This window comes from Danaus plexippus, chromosome 6 (genome assembly GCF_018135715.1).
Source record: "Danaus plexippus chromosome 6, MEX_DaPlex, whole genome shotgun sequence".
Classification (NCBI taxonomy): domain Eukaryota; kingdom Metazoa; phylum Arthropoda; class Insecta; order Lepidoptera; family Nymphalidae; genus Danaus; species Danaus plexippus.
The window spans coordinates 343,424-363,281 of NC_083540.1; the positions used below are offsets into that span (position 1 = coordinate 343,424).

A 19,858-nucleotide genomic window follows, 5' to 3' on the forward strand; every position below is an offset into this window, starting at 1 on the left:
AATGCAAGAAATGTACAGATAACTTGCATCGAGATGTTATGTTCCTTTTACTATTTAATATTTTTTGTCATTTCAAAACAAGTTAAGGCTATCTACCAACAATTTATAATAATAATAAAGTAACGTTAAGGGTACTTTTTGAATATAAATTGATATGCTGGAATTCGATTCGGAACTGATATTAATATATCCATCGTAAGGAATCCATCAAAATATTAAATAAACATTAATATGTATAATATGTTACATTTTTAAATAAAAATTAATATTTAACCTATTGCAAATCCGCTTTTTGGTAAAAAAAAAAGGTATAAAACCTCTTACCATGGAGTCAAATGTCAAATTACCCATTTAAATTTGAAACCTTTTGTTATAATCTCTTACAAAGGACATTATTATAGAGATCGTTGCTAATAAATGATTAATATTCAATTTGGTTTATTTATGACCACTACTCGTCATTTTACTTCTTTATGACATTTAAGTGATAATGAAAAAACATTTTCCAAAACCATTTTTTTATTGAGGTTCTTTATTTACTTCATATTTGAAGATAACACAATGACTTTTGTTTATTGTCCCCAAGCAATCTCCAGCATTTTAAAATAATATAATATTGATATTAGGGATTCAAAGATGATGGATACAGTTAAAGACAAATATATATTTGTGCGTATTTATTTTGGTGGGTCATACACACTAAGTACAAGTATCGAAAATTGTTGTGAGACAATAATAAAATAAAATAAGACTTATAAAATACATTTACTAAGGTAACATTATAATTTTACATTTTATGTAGCAACCGCTGCCTTAGCTTTATTTTGGATGGGCAGGAACAGCTTGAATTCTGCAGGGAGCTCATCTTCAGAATACAACCTATCTGAGAAGTATACTCTTCTTATGCGACAATTAGCATGTATTTGTACTCTCAAAGTTTCTACATAGTTAGTACCATAGGCTCTCCTCGTAAAATCTGCAAGGTTGAATTGTATTTGATTCCAGCCTTCGTCCAGTCTCATGGGCATCGTACAGATAAAGGGCTTCACTCTGGTCGTAGATTGGTAATTGCTGGCCCGAAACCTTCTCCGGACATTCTTGTCATCAAGCACCTACAGAGAATATATATAATAAAATTAATATGTCCTGAAGACTTAGGACTAGGTTGTCTTTTATTGAGGTTATGTATTCCCTATGTTTACTATTAAGGCTATGTTTACTATTAAGGCTTTCCTTATGGTAACCTGTTTATTAATAAAAACATGTATTAGAATCACAATTACCTGAACTTCAAAAGTGAAGTACTTTTTGAGATTTTTAATGATCATAACCAAAAACGGCAGTTTAATTCCGAGGGTTTTCTTCGGGTCCGCCGGACAAGTGATGTATGTAGTGCTGACATTTGTTCCGACTATTTCCAGCACCAGACTCTGTATATCATTGTCCGTTATTCTCTTTATGTGCCCATTTCTCACTTTTTTATCCCAGATTTGCAAAGGTTTACTACCTATGCTGTAAAGGATTGAGAGGAACCCTGATTGAAAAGTATTCTTAAACATCGCTAACTAGTTTTCTAGAAACTTCTGTATGTTCTAACATTTATTATGTAGCTAACTACAAAAGTTTAATCAATAATAAATAATTCTTTGCGGTTGCATTAGAACTTGACAGATTGACAGTAAACACGGGAATTTTGAACACGGCCATTGGCCATGCGATTGTTATCGTAACGAGATTACCATAGCAACGTATTAAAAAATGGTTTCCGTTATACGTAAGATATTGGTCATTAGTAAGATGATTATTAACTAAATATTTAATAGAATATAGTTTAGTTGTAAAAAAATATAAATGTTGAATCCGCTTGATTTAAATGTATCAGAGGCTAATATATTCATTGTTGATTTCACAGTTTAGAAAAATTATATAAAAATTAAATAATTTGTGATATTAATAAGAAAGAAAAGATTTATTTTTAATTTTGTATTAATAGATATTTGTTTGTCGATTATTATTGTACTTAGTGTCGTGGAATGAAACGTTATGCGCTTTATGAAATGACAGTAATTGATTGTCTGTAAATTTGACAGTTATGAATACATCGTTGATTCTACACGCGAATCATGCGGTGTGTTGTATCTTGAATATAGTTTTATTAAAAGCGAATTGGCCGATTAATTATTTAAAATGAAGTAAATGTTTATTCTCATAAGCCAAAATCGTTTTAAATAATGATATCTTGTTTATATACATTAGTGTATTTTTGAAACCATAAACATGACGGAAAACTCATCCAAAAGGTAAGGGCAACAGTATCTTGTTACAAAATAAGTTCATACTTGTTAGAAATGTTTTTTAAATTACCTTGCCACTGAAATGAGATCTCTTCTTAAATCCAAGATTTTTCTTCAATTTTTTCTGTTTAGTTTATGAAAACTAGGTATGTGTTTTAAAATAAAAATAGTTTCTAAAGCAATATCAAAAATATAAAAAAATGTTGTATAACAAAATGTACATTTTAAAATTTCTAAAATACATGTGAATTATTTGACACTGACACTTGTCTAAACAGAATTGAATATTGTTTTTTTTTTATTTTTGTTTTACAGAATGCATATAACTTATGGAGCCAAAAATATTTGACATTATAATACTGTTTGCTTTTGGAGCATGTTGTGATTAATGTACAAAATTTTATTTCATTATCATGATGTATATTGATAATATCATATTTCTTTAAATAACTGATGGAGTGAAAGAAATTCTAAGAGTGTCACAAATTTTATAGCTCTCTTGGTATATAAAGTAATAAATTGTTTTTAAATATATCAGTGTTACTGATGTCACACTGAAATAAACTTACAAACTATAAATAGTACATCCTACCTTCATAATAATTTGCTAAATTTACTAATCTATATCTTAAAACTTTACTAAATTGATGATTGCAAATTAATTCAGAAATAATAAACAGCAACAGGACACAAATAGGTTTTTTAATGCTGTGGGTTCAAGGTTTTTAGCTACTACTATTAAATTTATATTTATGAAATTATAATAATGCTTATATGTCAGACTAACACAGCAAATTTTCAAAATGGCTGATTTCAATAATAATTTAAATGACCATTTCTATCAAGTTGAGAGCATCACACATATAATATTATAATAGTGTTGTTTTGTATAAAGGGAGTCCTTATAATTATATTTAAAAGTAAATTTTAAGCTTCAGTTCATTTCAGCAAACTGTAATATTATGTATTCTATAAACTGAGTAGTGATTAACAGAAGTAAACTATTTAACTGTAGAATATAACTGAATTATAATGAGTTTAAATATAAATGATTACTAGATAAGTAACTAGCAATATATTTACAGTTTTCCTTAAATGCATAAGTATGAAGGAAGACAAATTCTAACTTGCGAGTGATAAAAGAACCCGTTGCTGTAAGTGTGCCGAGTTTATAACATTAAAGGTTGGATTCCTTGTATTGGTGGAGTGTCACGAAACACTTCATGCCAATAGAGTTCAATGACATGTGTGTAAACAACGCCACACATATGTAATAATACAATATTTTTGTGTCAAGTTACTGTCTCCTCTACAATGAATGAATGAAAATTCTCACGGGAATTACACTAAAAAATGATATAGTTCTCGTGGGTTATGCAAATTTAAGCTATTGATTTGAGATACATTTGTCATATTTAAAATTACCCTCATTAGTTTCTAAAGATAATCGTAGTCATTCAAGGCCTGAGTTGAGCCATGATCAAGTTCTGTTAGTCTAAATATATTTGGTGTAATAGATAACTTTTTAATGTCCCTGGGTATCTCGTGCCCGTCGCTGCGATCGGCTATGATTTATAAATCTATAATTCACCCACGCCAGTGAGCATGCTCTCGCCGTGATAATAATATATCAGTAACCGACTAACCAATTGTTTCAAAGTATAGTATTTAAAAATGTATACCAATATTACATCCGGTATTACTGACCTAGAATAAGCTTAGCTCAATGACGTCACGTCCTATCAGCTTACCAAGCTAGATGTTTATAATGCTTACATGCAATCATTATAGCTTTTCAAAGTTTGCTCCTAATATTTAACATGTTGGGTGGACTGTGACCGGTATATATTTGAAGAATTTCCAATTAATACCTCGAGCTGAGCAGCTTCCGTGCCATACTTGACGTCACTAGCATTACAATAGATGGACACGAAACATGAAGTGTTAATGCTTATCGATCATGTTCGAGGTGAATACGTTTTTGGGAGTCATTGTGTCGACTGGCGAGTGTTGAGTCAGGACGGATGTACCAGACGATAGTCAGCTCGACGCCATTGTGTGCCAACCTTACACGGTGGCGGGTTGATTGGCGTGGCCCACGAAACGATTGATAATCTTCTAATAATCGATTGAATCGTTTTCGCTCCATTAAAAATAAATCAAATGCAATACGTGTATCCAAAACGTGTTTCTTAACAACCTTTGAAATGCCATTAATTTTAAACGATCACGTTATATGAATCTAGATATATTTTAGTTACATTAATTTTTTTTCAAGGTCAGTTTTCGGACAATTATAAAATGTTTTTTACCTCTATGGAACACGTTACTCGATAGCAGATTATCATAATTATATATTAGTATATATTAAAGTTATTATGTTATAACGCTATTTATTGCCTGTGCTCTAGTCTGTCTGTCTGTCTGTGTTTGTCACGTGGTGTGTTATATCTCCAGTCGCCAGCGAGCGACTAAACGCAACTCGACTACATAGTAGGTCGTCGATCGAGACTGACCCGTCCTGTTTGCAGAATGTTCTCTTTCCGCGTTCAGAAAACGCTCCTTTCATCGTACGCTTTAAATACTGTGACACATTTGTCCAGTTTTAAATATGTTTTAATCAGTATAACAGTTGGACGCTAGAAACACGATTGTCACTCGGACGAGGAAATAGCTGTCACATTAAAACTAAATGATTCATAAATTATAAGAAATAACACGAACAGGAAGTCATAATAAAAACATTATATGCCTTAATAAATTAAATTTTACAATAATTTACGTTGGCTAAAAAAACACTTTTATTAGGTACTTTCATATGTTGTATGTAAAATTATCTAAACATAGGAGAAACGAAATAGTTTAGATACGACATTAAGACTAAATTTTTATGATATATAGGGCAAGATATTACATATAATATTCATATAATATTATATACAGAGTTAAAGAGTTACAGGAAAGGTCACCTAGTATTAATTATATAGTGAAGTACGTTAACTATGGATCAATGTGGTTACTGTGACTTGATGTATGTTGTATTAGAGTGTCGGTCAGACAGATCGTCTGCAGTCTGAATAGATGTTTGCTGGGCAGCCGACAAACATCACCCACACAGTACACAGTACACAGGTACACGGAGTTCATTGCACGGAAGATTGCTCGCGAAAATATCACCAGCGGAAACAGATGCCTCAAAAACTATCACCGCTCTCTCGGACCAAATATTATATTGGGATTTTATATATAAAGCATGTTTTAAAGACAATTCATAGAATACAACGATTCTCTTCGTATGATCCTTTGATAATAATTATCTAACTGTAGTCGAGACAATGCGGCGTCATGAGAAGGTTCTCAGGAAAACATAGAACTAAAACTAACGGGAGACAACACAAACACAGCCAAAGACGTGTTTAGGTAAGCGTTCACCAGTTACAGTAATCGGGGTTTTTGTTGTTCGTACTTTTAAAAAGGTCATCGTGTCGATGGAATAGCATCCTGTATTTATAGACGACCGACACTCCGCGCTCGAACCGACTGCTGGATGTAACGCATATGATTTATGTAATTAGTAGGAGTAAGAGCAGTATATATTACTCGCACAGATATCATTATTGTTGGTTTAACGTAAAACGAAACGGCGACGTTCCAGTCTCGGTACAATGATAACACATGGGATCGTTTATAGAAAATATATATAATGTTTTACAAAGTTTTGTCATATATAGAAATACGACTACAGTCAAAGTCACAAGTGACGTGCAGTTACAGTAACCAGTAACCAGGCAGTCTGGCGAGAGACGACCAGAGGGGCGGGCGGGTGTAGTGGAGTGTGGAGCGCTCGTAGAGGATGCGAGGAGGGATATTTTGAGATTTGAGTTTCGTTGATCGCCTTAGAGTCGCGGACGTGTTGTGATCGAGAAATAACACTGCCAGCTGACGTAAGGTTATACTGTGACGTGACCTGCGCGGGATAAACCTCTGGAGCCTGTGTCTGCGTCTCTGTGCCTGTGTGTGTATTCGCTGTTTGCAAACAGGTTCTCATCAACTCGTGTGGTGTGCTCTACTGATTATATTATCCCAGTTATCCGGATGCAGTGATGCATTGTATTGTTACGTGGAATTTATTGTGATTTTCAAAGTGTTATTTGCCATCGAAGGCGACGAATAGATTGTTAATTTTCCTTTGGTTAAGGATGTCTTAGTGTAAGTCGTGACGATGGTCCCTCATGGACGCTGAGGGTCGACTCGTGTTCTGGAAGGGGGGAGTGTGGGAAGGGGGGGCTCCGACGCTCAGCTGCAACACCTGCAAGAAGAGGAGAGCGGATAGAATGAGTGCCAACGAACGCCCTCAGGGGTGAGTCCACAGACAGATCATCTACAGCTGGCGATTAAGTTTTAAGATGCGTTTTCAAACAATATCGTAATAAGTTTCGTAAACCTATAGCAGTTCGCAGTTCTGCTGAAAATATATTAAAGTTCTTATATCGAATAAAACGATCACTAAATTACGTAAAATTATGTTTTGTATATAAGACAAAGGCTGCATCAGTGCCGGCACGAGACCTTAGTCAGATTTAAGGAATCCGTCCTGAGCGCGATCGCTCTCTCGTCGCATTCCACGCGATACAGTGATTCATTTCCTTATCTAGTGCCGTAAATACAGTTTACAGTTTAAATTGATTCGCTTATAAATAAATATGATAAATAATAAACACAGCGTGTGTAACATGTTGCCCGTATCATCTGTGTCAGGCCTCTATTAAAGCGTTGTGTTTTATTTACACGTAGTAAAATTATAAATAACTTTGACCTCCACTGGTTTGTTATAAGTTCGAGTTAAGATAAGTATCGGAACCTTATTACAATATCTCAGAGATCGTCTGTGTGATATAAGACTGTCTCATTGTGTGAGATGACAATAGAACAAAAGATTCTCTGTATGTTTATAGTCGGCTGTGAAATAACTATAATACAATATATATCATCGACAACTTAGAACGTTACAATAAAAGTTCGATATTCACGTTACTTGCAAAAGGCTATGATGATGTTTGCCACCACGGTCTATTGTAAATAGTAAGTTATATCCAACGCGAGTCTGGGCCACGTGTCGCACGTTTCAAACTGAAGATATCCAAACTAAAGCATTGCAACCCGAATTCCTTCCTCGGCCACGTCTGACTAACACATGTGCTCATGTCAAACGCTATTTAAAATGTCTCAAAGCTCTGTCTATTTCAGTACACTCATATTTTCCTCCCAGCTCTATTTCTGCATCATTCCATATTAATGCCGTATCATTAAGTTTCTTCTGTTATTTATCTTGTATATGGTATTTTACACGAGTCATTCACATGTGATAACGGTTATTTTTTTTATATAGAAAGTGTTATGTTTCCGTCCATTGATAAGAAGATATGTTTAAATGAGCCAGCCCCTGTATGCTTGTTCTGAGTTGGCATTGTTACGTTAGATACGGATCGTTAAAAGTTACTTATTCGTCAATATTTGCATATTTTATGTAGGTGGTACTAACGAAGGAAATTGCATGAGAATCGTGAAACGCTTCGTTCGCAGTGTGTCGGTACTTACTCGGACAGTGCATACTGTTGTCTGATATTGTCTGATAGTTTCATTATTTTTAGGCGCTAGTAGTAGAGATGTAACCGAAAATAAATCATACTATAATTCGAAATCCTTTGAAGATTCATAAATCGGGACATTTAGCACGTACGAGGTCTTTTTATTCCGATATCCTAATTTTATTTTTCTCAGTATTCTTTTTTTATTCAATTATTTGATGTCACAATAGAAAAAAACTATATTTAAAACCCGAAATGTTAATTTGGTCTACTGGCTGTTCTCGTCCTTGTCTAGTGACAAACGTATCAAATTTTCGCTGTTTATAGATTCATTGTAGAATCTATTGATTTTTTAAATAATTATATTGAAAATATTGATTTCTGTGACACAGAAGGTAACTATAGGACAGTTACTGTGCTACGAGGTATCCTCGAATCTTTACGTTGGCAAATCATTAAGTCAAAATCTAAAGCAGCTATAAGAAAAGCTTGGAGCCCTACCAAGATACGGCAGTACTTTTCTACGGGATATCTTGTTTGTCTCTACCAAGCACAGAACTCGTGCGTGGAGTACTGATGACATTGTCATACATTTGGGCAGTTGCTGTAAAATGTCATCTTGCAGCTTATTATACGTTATTTTATGGGATACATTTGGAGAGTGCTCAGAAATTGTATGATATAATTCCTCCATCTCCTTTTCCTATCCGAATACCAGACTCACGCTGGGTATCCGTCTTTTTGTTGTAGACACGCTTCGTCCTTCTTTAAGGCCACAGCAATGAATTGGAACAGTTTTCCTGCGTGTACTTCTCACTTACATCGGCCTTCCAGCAAGCAATGAATAGGATTTTACCAAAATATGCGGAATTATAATGTATGCCTACAATTCTATTAACCAGTATATGGCATGATAGTCAAGTACTATCGTATTCTAATTTTAAAGTTATTTCACTGGAATAAAATGCAAGTTTGACATTTCTGTACCTATTCAGACCAAGTAATATCTCGCGGTACAATATATAAATTGATATAATTATAGATGATAATTGAGGGTTATCTTTAAAATATATAGTAACTAAAGAAGCTAATGTAATAAAGAAAAATGTAGACGAACTCGTAAAACGATGGACTCTGTAGAAACGGAATTAGCACTGACTTTCACGAAGACAGACAAATATAAATAGTGTTTAAGTTACAGAAAAATATAAAGATACCATACTGATAGTACTAATACGGGAGTTTGTACGTCTATTGTTGGATGTGAGGACGGGTGTTACTGTTTAACGCAAAAATTGATAGACGGATTTTAACGAAACTTTGCGATCATGTTGATCATATATATGATACGGACATAGTCGGCAATCTACTCCGAAAGTGTTCACGCTTTCGGCGTGTCAGTTGTATTCTTGTTTGAAGTCACATAATCGCTATATACATACAGCCGCCGGTTATTTATTTATTAATTTGAACAAACATTAAAAATTTATCTTTTAATTAACTCCGAACTAGACGCGGACAGCGTTACGGAAAGAAGCATTAATAATTAATTGCAAGTCGATCGCACGTCGCTGACGAACCGATGAAGCAATTACTAGAAGTTATTTATAAGTGTCCGTCCGAGTTGTTGTGTCAGCTAAAGTATTCCTAGTGTCTTGAACTGAGCCTCGTCGTCGGGTCGTCAATAAACTTTGATATAAAAGGCGAGCGTGGGTAAACACGATAAAAAAAGATACTTTAAAACAATGAAACCACAAACGATGAAGGATCAGAGGGCACACACGACCAAGGTTCATTGACACATAGATTTGGGAACATTGATTTTATAGCATTATCTCTGTTTACATTACAAGATGGTAGAGCAGGTCATTCACCTACGAGGATTTTGTTTAGAATTGTTTGTTTGAAGATGTTATTTTTTAATATATGTGTTTAGTTTATTATTTTCAGCACCGGATTTTCAGTTTTGTTCTTTGCATTATTTAGTGATACATGAATGTCTGTCGTTGTCATTGTTACAGCGAGTTGAAGAAGCTCTCCGAGGAGAGTTTGACTCGTCAGCCCGAGGAAGTGTTCGACATCATCTGCAAGCTCGGAGAAGGTTCATATGGCAGCGTGTACAAGGTGAGGAGACACGCAGCTGTATGCATCAGGTCGTATCGATCGGCCATATTTACATGTCATATATAATCCTTATATTTTGAACAGCTCTCGACACACTCGTTAAAGTAGGTCGCCCTCACAATTGCAAGTGATACTGGTTTTCATTTAATTAAATACAATCTTCGATGAGATATTCAATCTGCATGAGCTTAACCGATAACTGATTTTTGCGAATACCGTTATGAAAGTTGTGTGTCGATTGCGAGACGACAGTTACTATCCGTGTCTTTGGTGGGTTTAATTAACTAACTCCCACAACATTAACTTACTTCTACTATAAATAATTTGTACCTTATTGCTCGATTGTCCAAAACTATGATGTGAACATTCCAACTCGTCGCCGAAGTCCAGTTTGTGTTCTATCATCAATATGTTACGAATTGTTTCTCGGAACGTAATCGAAGTATTGGTCATGACGTCATTGGACACACGAAATATTGGACGATATCTCTATAACAAAATCGAGCTTCTTATTGCTCCATATTCATTGGGTTTCTTTTCGATATTTTTTTTTACGTTTACTTCCAGGCTCTCCACAAGGAAAGCGGCCAGGTGTTGGCCATCAAGCAGGTGCCGGTGGACACGGACCTGCAGGAGATCATCAAGGAGATCTCCATCATGCAGCAGTGTGACAGTCCATACGTCGTCAAGTATTACGGCAGCTACTTCAAGAACACAGATCTATGGGTAGGAAGAACTGTTAGATACCTGCCGATGAGACGGAGAGAGCATACTGTTCACTGTGATGGGTTTTGATTGCACGTTCGATGAAATAAAACCCATGAGTTATACTAAAAGAATGGATTGTCTGTTTAAATATAAAATAACCGTCTCGCAGTCAATTAATCCGGTGTTAGAATAATTCATATGGTAATTTCCAGATCGTGATGGAATATTGTGGCGCGGGGTCAGTGTCTGATATCATGAGGCTGAGGAAGAAGACGCTCTCCGAGGACGAGATAGCGACCATTCTGTGTGACACGCTCAAGGGGCTGGAGTATCTTCACCGGAGACGGAAGATCCATCGGGACATCAAGGCCGGAAACATTTTGCTCAACACCGAGGGTCACGCTAAGTTGGCCGATTTCGGTGTGGCCGGGCAACTTACGGTGAGCCTTTTCCTTCTGATTAAAGTATTTTTTTGAGCTAGATATTCTCAACATCTGTTCCGAACAAAGATTATGGCAGTGAGAATATCAATAAGGCAGAGCCCAAGACCTGTCGGGGCTCCCGGCGGCTGTAGTAGATATTGAATGTTAGAGTGTGTTCCCAGGATACGATGGCGAAGCGCAACACGGTGATCGGCACTCCGTTCTGGATGGCGCCCGAGGTGATCCAGGAGATAGGGTACGACTGTGTGGCCGACATCTGGTCGCTGGGGATCACGGCGCTGGAGATGGCGGAGGGCAAGCCGCCCTACGGAGACATTCACCCCATGAGGGCCATCTTCATGATACCCACTAAGCCGCCGCCGTCCTTCAGGTGCGCCCCTCTACCCCCCCCTCCCCGCCAGCTCATCCCGTTCACTACTAACTATATAACTTCTTATTTCCCTCTATGTGGTTCTTCTTTATACATTTCATAGTTTATAAAATGGTATATTTACCTGCAGGTGAAATACTGTAATAAATTTAAAAAAAAGGAGGAATTTTAGTCATTGTATACAAGCTATCCAGTAGGCTCAACATTCATTCATATAAATAATACAATAAATGTGGTGTATTCCAGGGAGCCCGATCAGTGGTCTCCGGAGTTCATAGACTTCGTCAGTCAGTGTCTCGTGAAGAACCCTGACGAGAGAGCCACCGCGGAGTATCTGCTGGCGCACGAGTTTATAGGTACCTGCTGACAGACGCGCACACTACACATAACTTCGTTTATGTTTTACACACTCACACAAATTTATGAACGGATTTGAAAGAAACTTTCCTGTAATATATAATTTATTTGGAAATAATATTTATGGTCTTGAAGGAAGGCGGCAAAAAATTGTATCTTGTATGAAGATACTTCACACGGGCTGTAGATGGCGCTGACGATCGGTTAACACACAGTTCAGTTTATATCCGATTCAAATCTCAGAGTCCACGCGAAAGCTGTCGTAATTATAAGCCAGTGATGGTATGACGTGTCCGTGTGTCCAGGAAACGCGAAGCAGGCCAGCATACTGAGCGCCATGATCGCTGAGGCGAGGGAACTGAGGGAGGCGCAGGCTCTCAGGAGGGCCAACAATATGCAACCCGCCACGGAAAACCAGCGAGCGACCACACAGGTATAGACAGACACACACCGGCAGACAGCGGTACCTCTAACACAGCAGTTCCCAAACTTATTTTGTCCACTACTCTCTTAGGGAATAACTTATTTTTTAACGCCTCCACATATTCAATTACTGAAAAACCACTGTAACTTATCCTAGCTAAATGAAATAACAAATCACCCACAAGACTGTAAGAAAAACCCCCCATCATTTTCTGGGTCCCTCTGGGGGTGTTATCGCCCACTTAAGAAAGGCTTGTCTAATATATCGTGTGTGGTGTCCAGTGTGCGGGAGACGGGGAGGAGTACAGCTCGGCCACCATGAAGGCGCGCGAGGCCACGCTGGTGCCTCGAGATCTGGAGCTGGAGCTGGCCGCGGACCTCGGCACCATGGTCATATACGACCACGACCTCGCCACCATGAAGCGTCAGTTCACACACACACACACACACTTATAACAAACGGGACATACTTTTACTAAGTCTGTGACTCTGTTAAGCAAAAATTATTGAATTAATATAGATAAACATCTAAGGTTTTATAATGTAATGCATTACTAGAACACATCGCTCGATACAAAGGAAGACGTGAGCGGAAGATACTATTACAATAATTGTCTGTTTTGTTTCAAAAGGATCAATGTCTGTGAGCGATCTTGTGTTCGAAAGATATGCCATCATTTTCCTCTGTGTATTGATATACCTAGTGATCATTGTATAATCGTAGGTCACGACACAGACCCCATGGACCCGAGCCGGCCTAAGTACCGGCCCCTGTTCCTGGAACATTTCGAGAAGAAGGACCTCAACCACCTCCCCGCCACCAACGGCACCCTGGCCGGCACGCTGACCCTCCCGGACTCACACCGGTACACCATACACACATAAACTCAATCAATATATTCACTAAGACAGTGCTACGCCTGTTACTTGACACGTGTTCTCTCTCCTGTGCAGGGTGGAGGGAGTCCCGTGTGCGCTGGCGGCGGGGTCTCCTCCCCCGTCCCCCCCGGGCTCCCCCCCGGGCGGCCCGCGCGCTCTGCTGGACGTGGACGGGAACTTCGAATTCGTAAGTCAACTGCACGTCGTCACTCTGCTCGCCCTCAGGCCCCGTAAGTGACGCACACACGCGCACACACACACATACACAATAATATATATACAGACCATATCGCTGTTTATGTACTAATTATACTAAGCGTGTGTGTGTGTCTCTAATCGAAATAACATGGACTAACTTTGACTTAAATAATATATGTACATACATACTTATATATCTCCTCTTCTGACTTCCTAATACCTTACGGGGCTCGGGTTGGTGTGTTCCGTGGTGTGTGTGTTTGTTTGTGTAACGTTCCGTGTGGCCGCAGCTGTCGTTCCTGTCGTCGAGCGAGCTGGAGGCGCGCATGGCGGCCCTGGACGCGGAGATGGAGGCGGAAATCGAGCGCCTCCACCAGCGCTACGAGCGGAAGCGCCGCCCCATACTGGACGCCATCACGCTCAAACGGAAACGACAGCAGAACTTCTAGCTCGCTCCGCCTCCGCCGCCACGCTGTAGCGGGCCAGCGACCACACGCACAGGGGACCGCACGGCACACGAGGTACTGCTCACGGTACAAGTGAACCTCCGTGTTCCGCTTCTGAACAGTTTAATGTGGCTGGACGTGTCTTTGATTGTGAATCATAAAGAACTGATGAGCGCGGCCAGCCTGTCATGGGAGGGCACGCCGCTCGTGGATTGTGACTCATTTTAATAAACCCGAGCAGATGCCAAAACGCCACGTCGACCTTCCTGTGGTCGTGAACGCGCCGTCTGCCAAATTTTTATTGATTCTTTTTTCGAAGTATTTTGAAATGTATTTAATTTGTTAAAAATATTGGAGTTTCGTGTCGCAATAAGTTAGGTAGGCTGTTATTGATGTAGTTTAGTTCGGAATTATGAAGAGACATATCCTAGACCCGAGACCGGCCTGTGTGGACCCCTCAGGGAAACTATAAAATAGATTAGGTTTCATGACGGGCACGAAAACATTAACGATGAGTTGTAATAATTTACTAATATTCAAACCGTCTATTTGACTCTTGGCTTATAAACGTCTTTTATTTTTGATATGTCAAATAAATAAATTGCCTTACGTGTCGGCCTGACAGATGGTGACATCTGACAAGTGACAGTTAGACGAAATGAAGTTGCTGGCATGTGTACTGTGACTTGTGAGTATAAGAATGATCTAGAATATTATAAATGATTATAATAAATAAGAATGTTTGTAACGAGACGGATTGTATTATAATGTAATAAGTTCATGACAATATGTTGATTTTTCTTTATATTTGTATTGTTTGGTTTATTTGAGTTCCTCGCGATAAGATCTCAGCGTCATCTCGTGTATAATATTAGTTGATATTATCTTGTACATTGAAGTAGCCGGTTGTGACGCGTTACTGTAATACTAAATTTATATGCAATATTGTGGATAGGATAACAAATTCTATATTTTAATATTTAGATTGTATAAAAGATTTTTAGCGATGCAAAGTTTAAATACAGATTTTTCATTAACCGGGGGGCGGTGACTCGTTCCACCTGCGGCTTGGTGCCTTCAATTCATTTATGTTTTGTAGTTGTGCTCGAAGACTTCATTCGCCCCGCGTCGGTCCCCGCCTGTACAGAGTGTATTTTGCTAGTGATTGAGTGATTATTAAAGTTACAAAGTTTAGAAGTGCCATTAAGTGTAAAAAGTATTGTATTTTCGTACATTCGAGCAATAGATTATTGAAATGTAGAAGTCTTATATACAACGTAGCTAGAGTGGTGAGTTTGTGCCATTCGTGTGATGAATAGCGAACGATGGAAGGCTTATCGTGCGCCGATGACGGCGACCGTTTTTAAGATTAGAGAATCAAAAGTGTTTTGGAAGAGATTACTTCGAAAAGCTTTGCAAACATATTTTGTATAAAAATTTTGCAGTAAATCTAAATTGTTTTTTAATAATGAACATGTAACGAGATTTCAATTGGCCTACGTTGAGACAATTCGATTATAATTGTACAGGGTAACATTGTAATGCTTAAAGCTCACTTAATTCCTTAATATTGATGTATGGAATGGGATCATGGAGTTAGCAAACTGTAAATGATTTTTCAAGTATTTTCACTCTAATAGGAATGAATTTGATTACTATTATTGTGTGCATTTAGAATGTTTATAGATACACTGTTCGAAGACTCTAAAGTGAGGTAGGATGTGTAAGGATATAGTTGTAACGGACCTTGAGAACAAACCTCGGTACATGCGGTAACATTTGTTTCGTTCCCTTCACAAGTGTATTAGTTAGTGTACTTTGAAATATTTGAGTTGATTCCTCGCCTATTACTGCATGTACTCAGTGGCCTTCAGTATTGTTTAGGATCGCACACCACTACGCCGTAGCCAGTTGATGTGTTGTAGCCTTATACATTATATTTTTGGAAAGATTCACAGATTAAAAGAATGATTATACAATGTCTTTTATTAATATTTATTTACAGGTCAAAACAAGTTGGGCGTTCACATGTAGACTAGTTGTTTGTGATTACAATTCCAGACATTATAATAATTAATATCCAACCAAATCAGATCTTGTTAATGGATACAACTATATCTATCAAATGTCTAAGCAATTCAGTACAAATGTTAGGTATCAAAGATATTTGCACTTAAAGTATTAATAAAGTGAGTATATTAATATGTGACAGCACAATAAATTGACATGAACAGTTCCGTGTTCTGCCAACGGTCTGTATCTCGGCCACCATATTATAATTGAATTTATATTTAATGTATGAGTGTTATTTGCCAAAATGTATATAAATAGCTGAAACCTGTGAGATGAACAAATTATTTGAATACAGACGATGATTCAAGAGTGGGACATTCAACAATATATAAGTCCTTTACACAAACTACAGAATAAAACTTACAACTAATTCACTAATATAACATAAAAAAAAGAGTTACATATGAGGAACTAAATTATTTATCTTTATTATGAAATAGGTTTCATAATAAAGATAATATATGAGACAGGTCTCTTTCAATAACTTCATCTTAAAGTTAATAACTTATATATTTGTTCAAACAATTTAGAATTCTTAATATAAAACATTTCAGACACACGTAAAATATATTTACTCTCATATTGGGACTTTTTGGAAATTGAAGCTAATGAGAATAACTTGGTTACACTTTTCAAAGAAATTATATATTGATCTACGCAAAACATACAAAGACAAATACTTAGCTCCAAAAACAAAACAATATCATTGACTTTATAATCACAGTGTATACTAAAACTAATAGCAGAGTTGGACTCTTATCACACTACAAATAATACTCTGTGGAGATCATAGACTAACGGAATGTCTACCTGCTGTTAGTAATAGCAGATATAGCTTAGAACCTAGAGGCGGAGACGGGGAGTCAATGCTTCAGAATCATCTGACAGTACAGGAAGCTGTCCAACACTGGAAATATACCATCGCCATCAGTATACACAAGAGATATATGTCACAATATATGAAATGTCAAAAGATTATTCGCATATCTATGTATTTTTTAATTAATGTATACTATGCATAATTTTACTTAGACAACAACTTATGTTGACATAAATTAGAATTTACACAATATAAAAGTAGAGTCGTACTTACAATACTGTGCAATGCTAATGAGCAGTTCATAGATCTGTAGTGGGCCCGTTCCCTTGATGACGACTTCACTCATGAATATGTAGACTACCCGAGCTGTCTCAAACAGTGAGTCCAGTAACAACCAAGTGGTAATATTCCGACCTGTGTTCTGAGAGGAGCTGCGGTTCATCACAACGCAACTGTTCAGGAAGCCAATAGAACTTGTTACCAACATCAGCCCCGAGATGAGGTAGTGGATAACTGAAATTAGTTCATATTCATATTAGGAATTGAGGTAAGGAATGGTACAGTAAATTTGATAAGGAGAGTTACTATTTTTAAGTTGCTATATAAAATTACTCACTCAAGTCACTGCCTTCCAAATATTCCACATAATACAGGTTTGGATACAAGAGACGCAGGAGAGCCAACACAAACGCTGTGGCTGATGATATCTGGAATAAGATCACTGGTATATTAACAGATCATATGACAAGTCACACATGATACATTATAATTAGCACATTTTTATTTTGTGATCAAATATTTAGTCAATATATTACAATACATGACATAAATCATGTAGGTTGTGAACAACAATTGGTAGTAGTGTATTTAATCATAAAGCCTCTTTATACAAAACCATATAAAAATATTTTCGTTCTGATTATTTGTTTTATCATTTGTTAATAATGTAGATAAATATTTAAATTTGATATCTCCTTGTAGTGAACTTAATGATATTTGATGTTTCAACCGCTACCTGATATATCTTTATGATATTTATTTTAAATACATTAGTTAATCTATGCTAAAAAAATGTATTACAAAATAACAGAACAGGATAAATTCTGCTTAAGCTAGCATTCGCATTTTAAAACTAACTAATAAAAAACAATAAACGCGAGCTCAAAATTATACTTACTGAGAAAACAGCGGCTACAACTCGAACATAAACCTTTAAATCAAATAATGGCATTTTCTTCGACTGGAGGGATGACATGGAGTTATTTAACTCAAAAAAATTGTATCTCGCTAGAACGGCGAGCACTATTTTATATCGTTTATTATTATATTAAGACAAAATCAATAGGTTTTACCTATGAGAAATAAGAGTGCGTTCAACACGCATAGACACGGATGTACTGAGACCTCTCAGTACCTCTACTGTACTGAACAATACAATATACAAATAAACTTAAATGTCAAATGTCAATAAGATAATGAGAAGCAATTATCGTTTAAAAATTTATGCAGGGTTTATATTATTTAGGTTAAAAGATTTATCATTAATTACGTTTATATACCAAATTTTATTTACAGAAACCTATAAAAACCCTTTCAGAGAGAAAATTTTGTTGACGCCGATAATAAATAGATGGCACTGTCATTCAAGCAGCACTCCACTAGTTGTTGTTAGATGTCGATACTAGTGTCACTGTTGGATATCAAAGAAAATTATACCATTACCTACCTCACACAACTCCGAAATAATCAATCTTTTATTTAATTTTTGTAAGTGTTAATAATTTTGTTAACCGTCGTACTCAAAGTTAAGTTAAGCATTTTGTAAGTTTCAATTAAAAATTATTATTTTTTTTACAACAATACTAACAAATATATGCGACGGAATTACGGTAACAGATTTTTATAATAATATACGGTTTTCAATCATATACCTGTGTACGTTCATACCGGTATATATGAAAACGTATGCATGGTAAACTGGACTCTGTCTGTTTCGTTCTATGATAAGCTAGGTACATTAAGATCATTGTATATTATGAGATCTAAGACTTTCGCGAGTTTTATTCATTTAAAATCATTGTATATTTTTTCATTCAAAAGTCTTCGCACATAGAATGAAAGAAAAATTGGAAAATCTCTGTACATAGTTTCGGTATAAAAACTTGTGGTAAGCGGACATTATGCTTATTCTAAGTTAGCACCGTCACAATACGTATCGTCTCACGTTTCTCATTCAATAAACTACGTTAATGTTGTAACGTGACGAGATTTGTAAATGAAAACTGTTAACTATCTTACTATCCGTATGTTTTGTGCTGATGCTTACTTAAAGTAGGCATACAGAAATCCTTAGAAGTGTTAGCTAATGTATTAAGAAATATTTTTCTTTTATTTTGAAAGCGTGGTTAATCGCTCGGGTAAAAAAATTTCGTGTCAAACGCAGATACTAAGAAGGTCAATAACGTTTTGCTGAAAAATGATTTTGAAGGTACAATGTCGCCGTTATTTCATATTTCTTGTTATATATGTGTATAATATTTCCATCAATTATATTTATTAACTGATAATGGTTTAAAACAAACAACTAGTCACCAGATTTACTTCATTAATAAAAATAATATAATGAAACTTTGATGGTAACTCCGTATCGCTTAAAAATAAAACATCAACACCTATTTTTGTTTATTTACGTGATTTTATTCACTCTGATATCAACTCTCACTATGTTCTACAATCTCCTTCTTAGAAAAGCGAGTGACATAAAAGTGGGTTCTCTCAGCTGGGGATCCTTAATTATCATAAATAAACACTTAAATCTTTTCTATCCATATAAAAGAAATGTAAAAAAATACTTTCATTTTTTTTATATTCAGTTATGCCACTTGAGAACATAACTCTGAAAAATAAAATATTTTTCCAATAATGCATAACTTAATAGAAATATAAAAAAAATATTATGTTACAACAATTAAAAATTATAATGATAAAATTAATATTATATTCCAATGGCATATAATTGTGATTTATAGAAATGTGAATACAACTAACAATTAAAAGGTTAGAGTGGATTCGTTACAGTCGTCACTCGTCAGCCGTCACCGCCGCGTCGTACACTTTGACAATTAAAACGTTTTA

At 36.2% G+C, this 19,858-nt stretch overlaps 3 protein-coding genes across 7 annotated transcripts; 1 reads left to right on the plus strand and 2 right to left on the minus strand.

Annotated features, from left to right (window-relative positions):
- Window positions 1–662: 662 nt before the first annotated feature.
- LOC116778847 (cilia- and flagella-associated protein 20) lies at window positions 663–13,712 on the minus strand. 2 transcript variants are annotated; one of them, XM_061529512.1, is made up of 3 exons: window positions 13,570–13,712; window positions 1,284–1,512; window positions 663–1,112 (listed from the first exon to the last, which is right to left on the minus strand). In XM_061529512.1, the coding sequence occupies exons 1-3, from the start codon at window positions 13,710–13,712 to the stop codon at window positions 795–797; spliced, it is 690 nt and encodes a 229-aa protein (XP_061385496.1). In that variant the 3' UTR covers window positions 663–794. The 2 variants fall into 2 exon arrangements, with proteins under 2 accessions (XP_061385496.1, XP_032528793.1); XM_032672902.2 differs by lacking the exon at window positions 13,570–13,712 and having other exon boundaries at window positions 1,284–1,740.
- On the plus strand, window positions 2,101–15,809 carry LOC116778826 (serine/threonine-protein kinase 3). Of its 4 annotated transcripts, none has more exons than XM_032672872.2 (11): window positions 2,101–2,300; window positions 9,904–10,006; window positions 10,574–10,732; window positions 10,927–11,154; window positions 11,319–11,527; window positions 11,774–11,883; window positions 12,190–12,317; window positions 12,590–12,731; window positions 13,032–13,173; window positions 13,262–13,416; window positions 13,675–15,809. In XM_032672872.2, exons 1-11 carry the CDS (start codon window positions 2,278–2,280, stop codon window positions 13,860–13,862), a joined length of 1,587 nt encoding a protein of 528 aa, XP_032528763.2. In that variant the 5' UTR covers window positions 2,101–2,277; the 3' UTR covers window positions 13,863–15,809. The 4 variants fall into 4 exon arrangements, with proteins under 4 accessions (XP_032528763.2, XP_032528765.1, XP_032528761.2 ...); XM_032672874.2 differs by having other exon boundaries at window positions 13,262–13,373; XM_032672870.2 differs by lacking the exon at window positions 2,101–2,300 and adding an exon at window positions 5,707–6,654.
- LOC116778853 (uncharacterized) lies at window positions 15,802–18,147 on the minus strand. Its single transcript, XM_032672908.2, has 4 exons — window positions 17,901–18,147; window positions 17,340–17,430; window positions 16,997–17,236; window positions 15,802–16,810 (listed from the first exon to the last, which is right to left on the minus strand). The coding sequence occupies exons 1-4, from the start codon at window positions 17,976–17,978 to the stop codon at window positions 16,767–16,769; spliced, it is 453 nt and encodes a 150-aa protein (XP_032528799.1). The 5' UTR covers window positions 17,979–18,147; the 3' UTR covers window positions 15,802–16,766.
- Window positions 18,148–19,858: the final 1,711 nt, after the last annotated feature.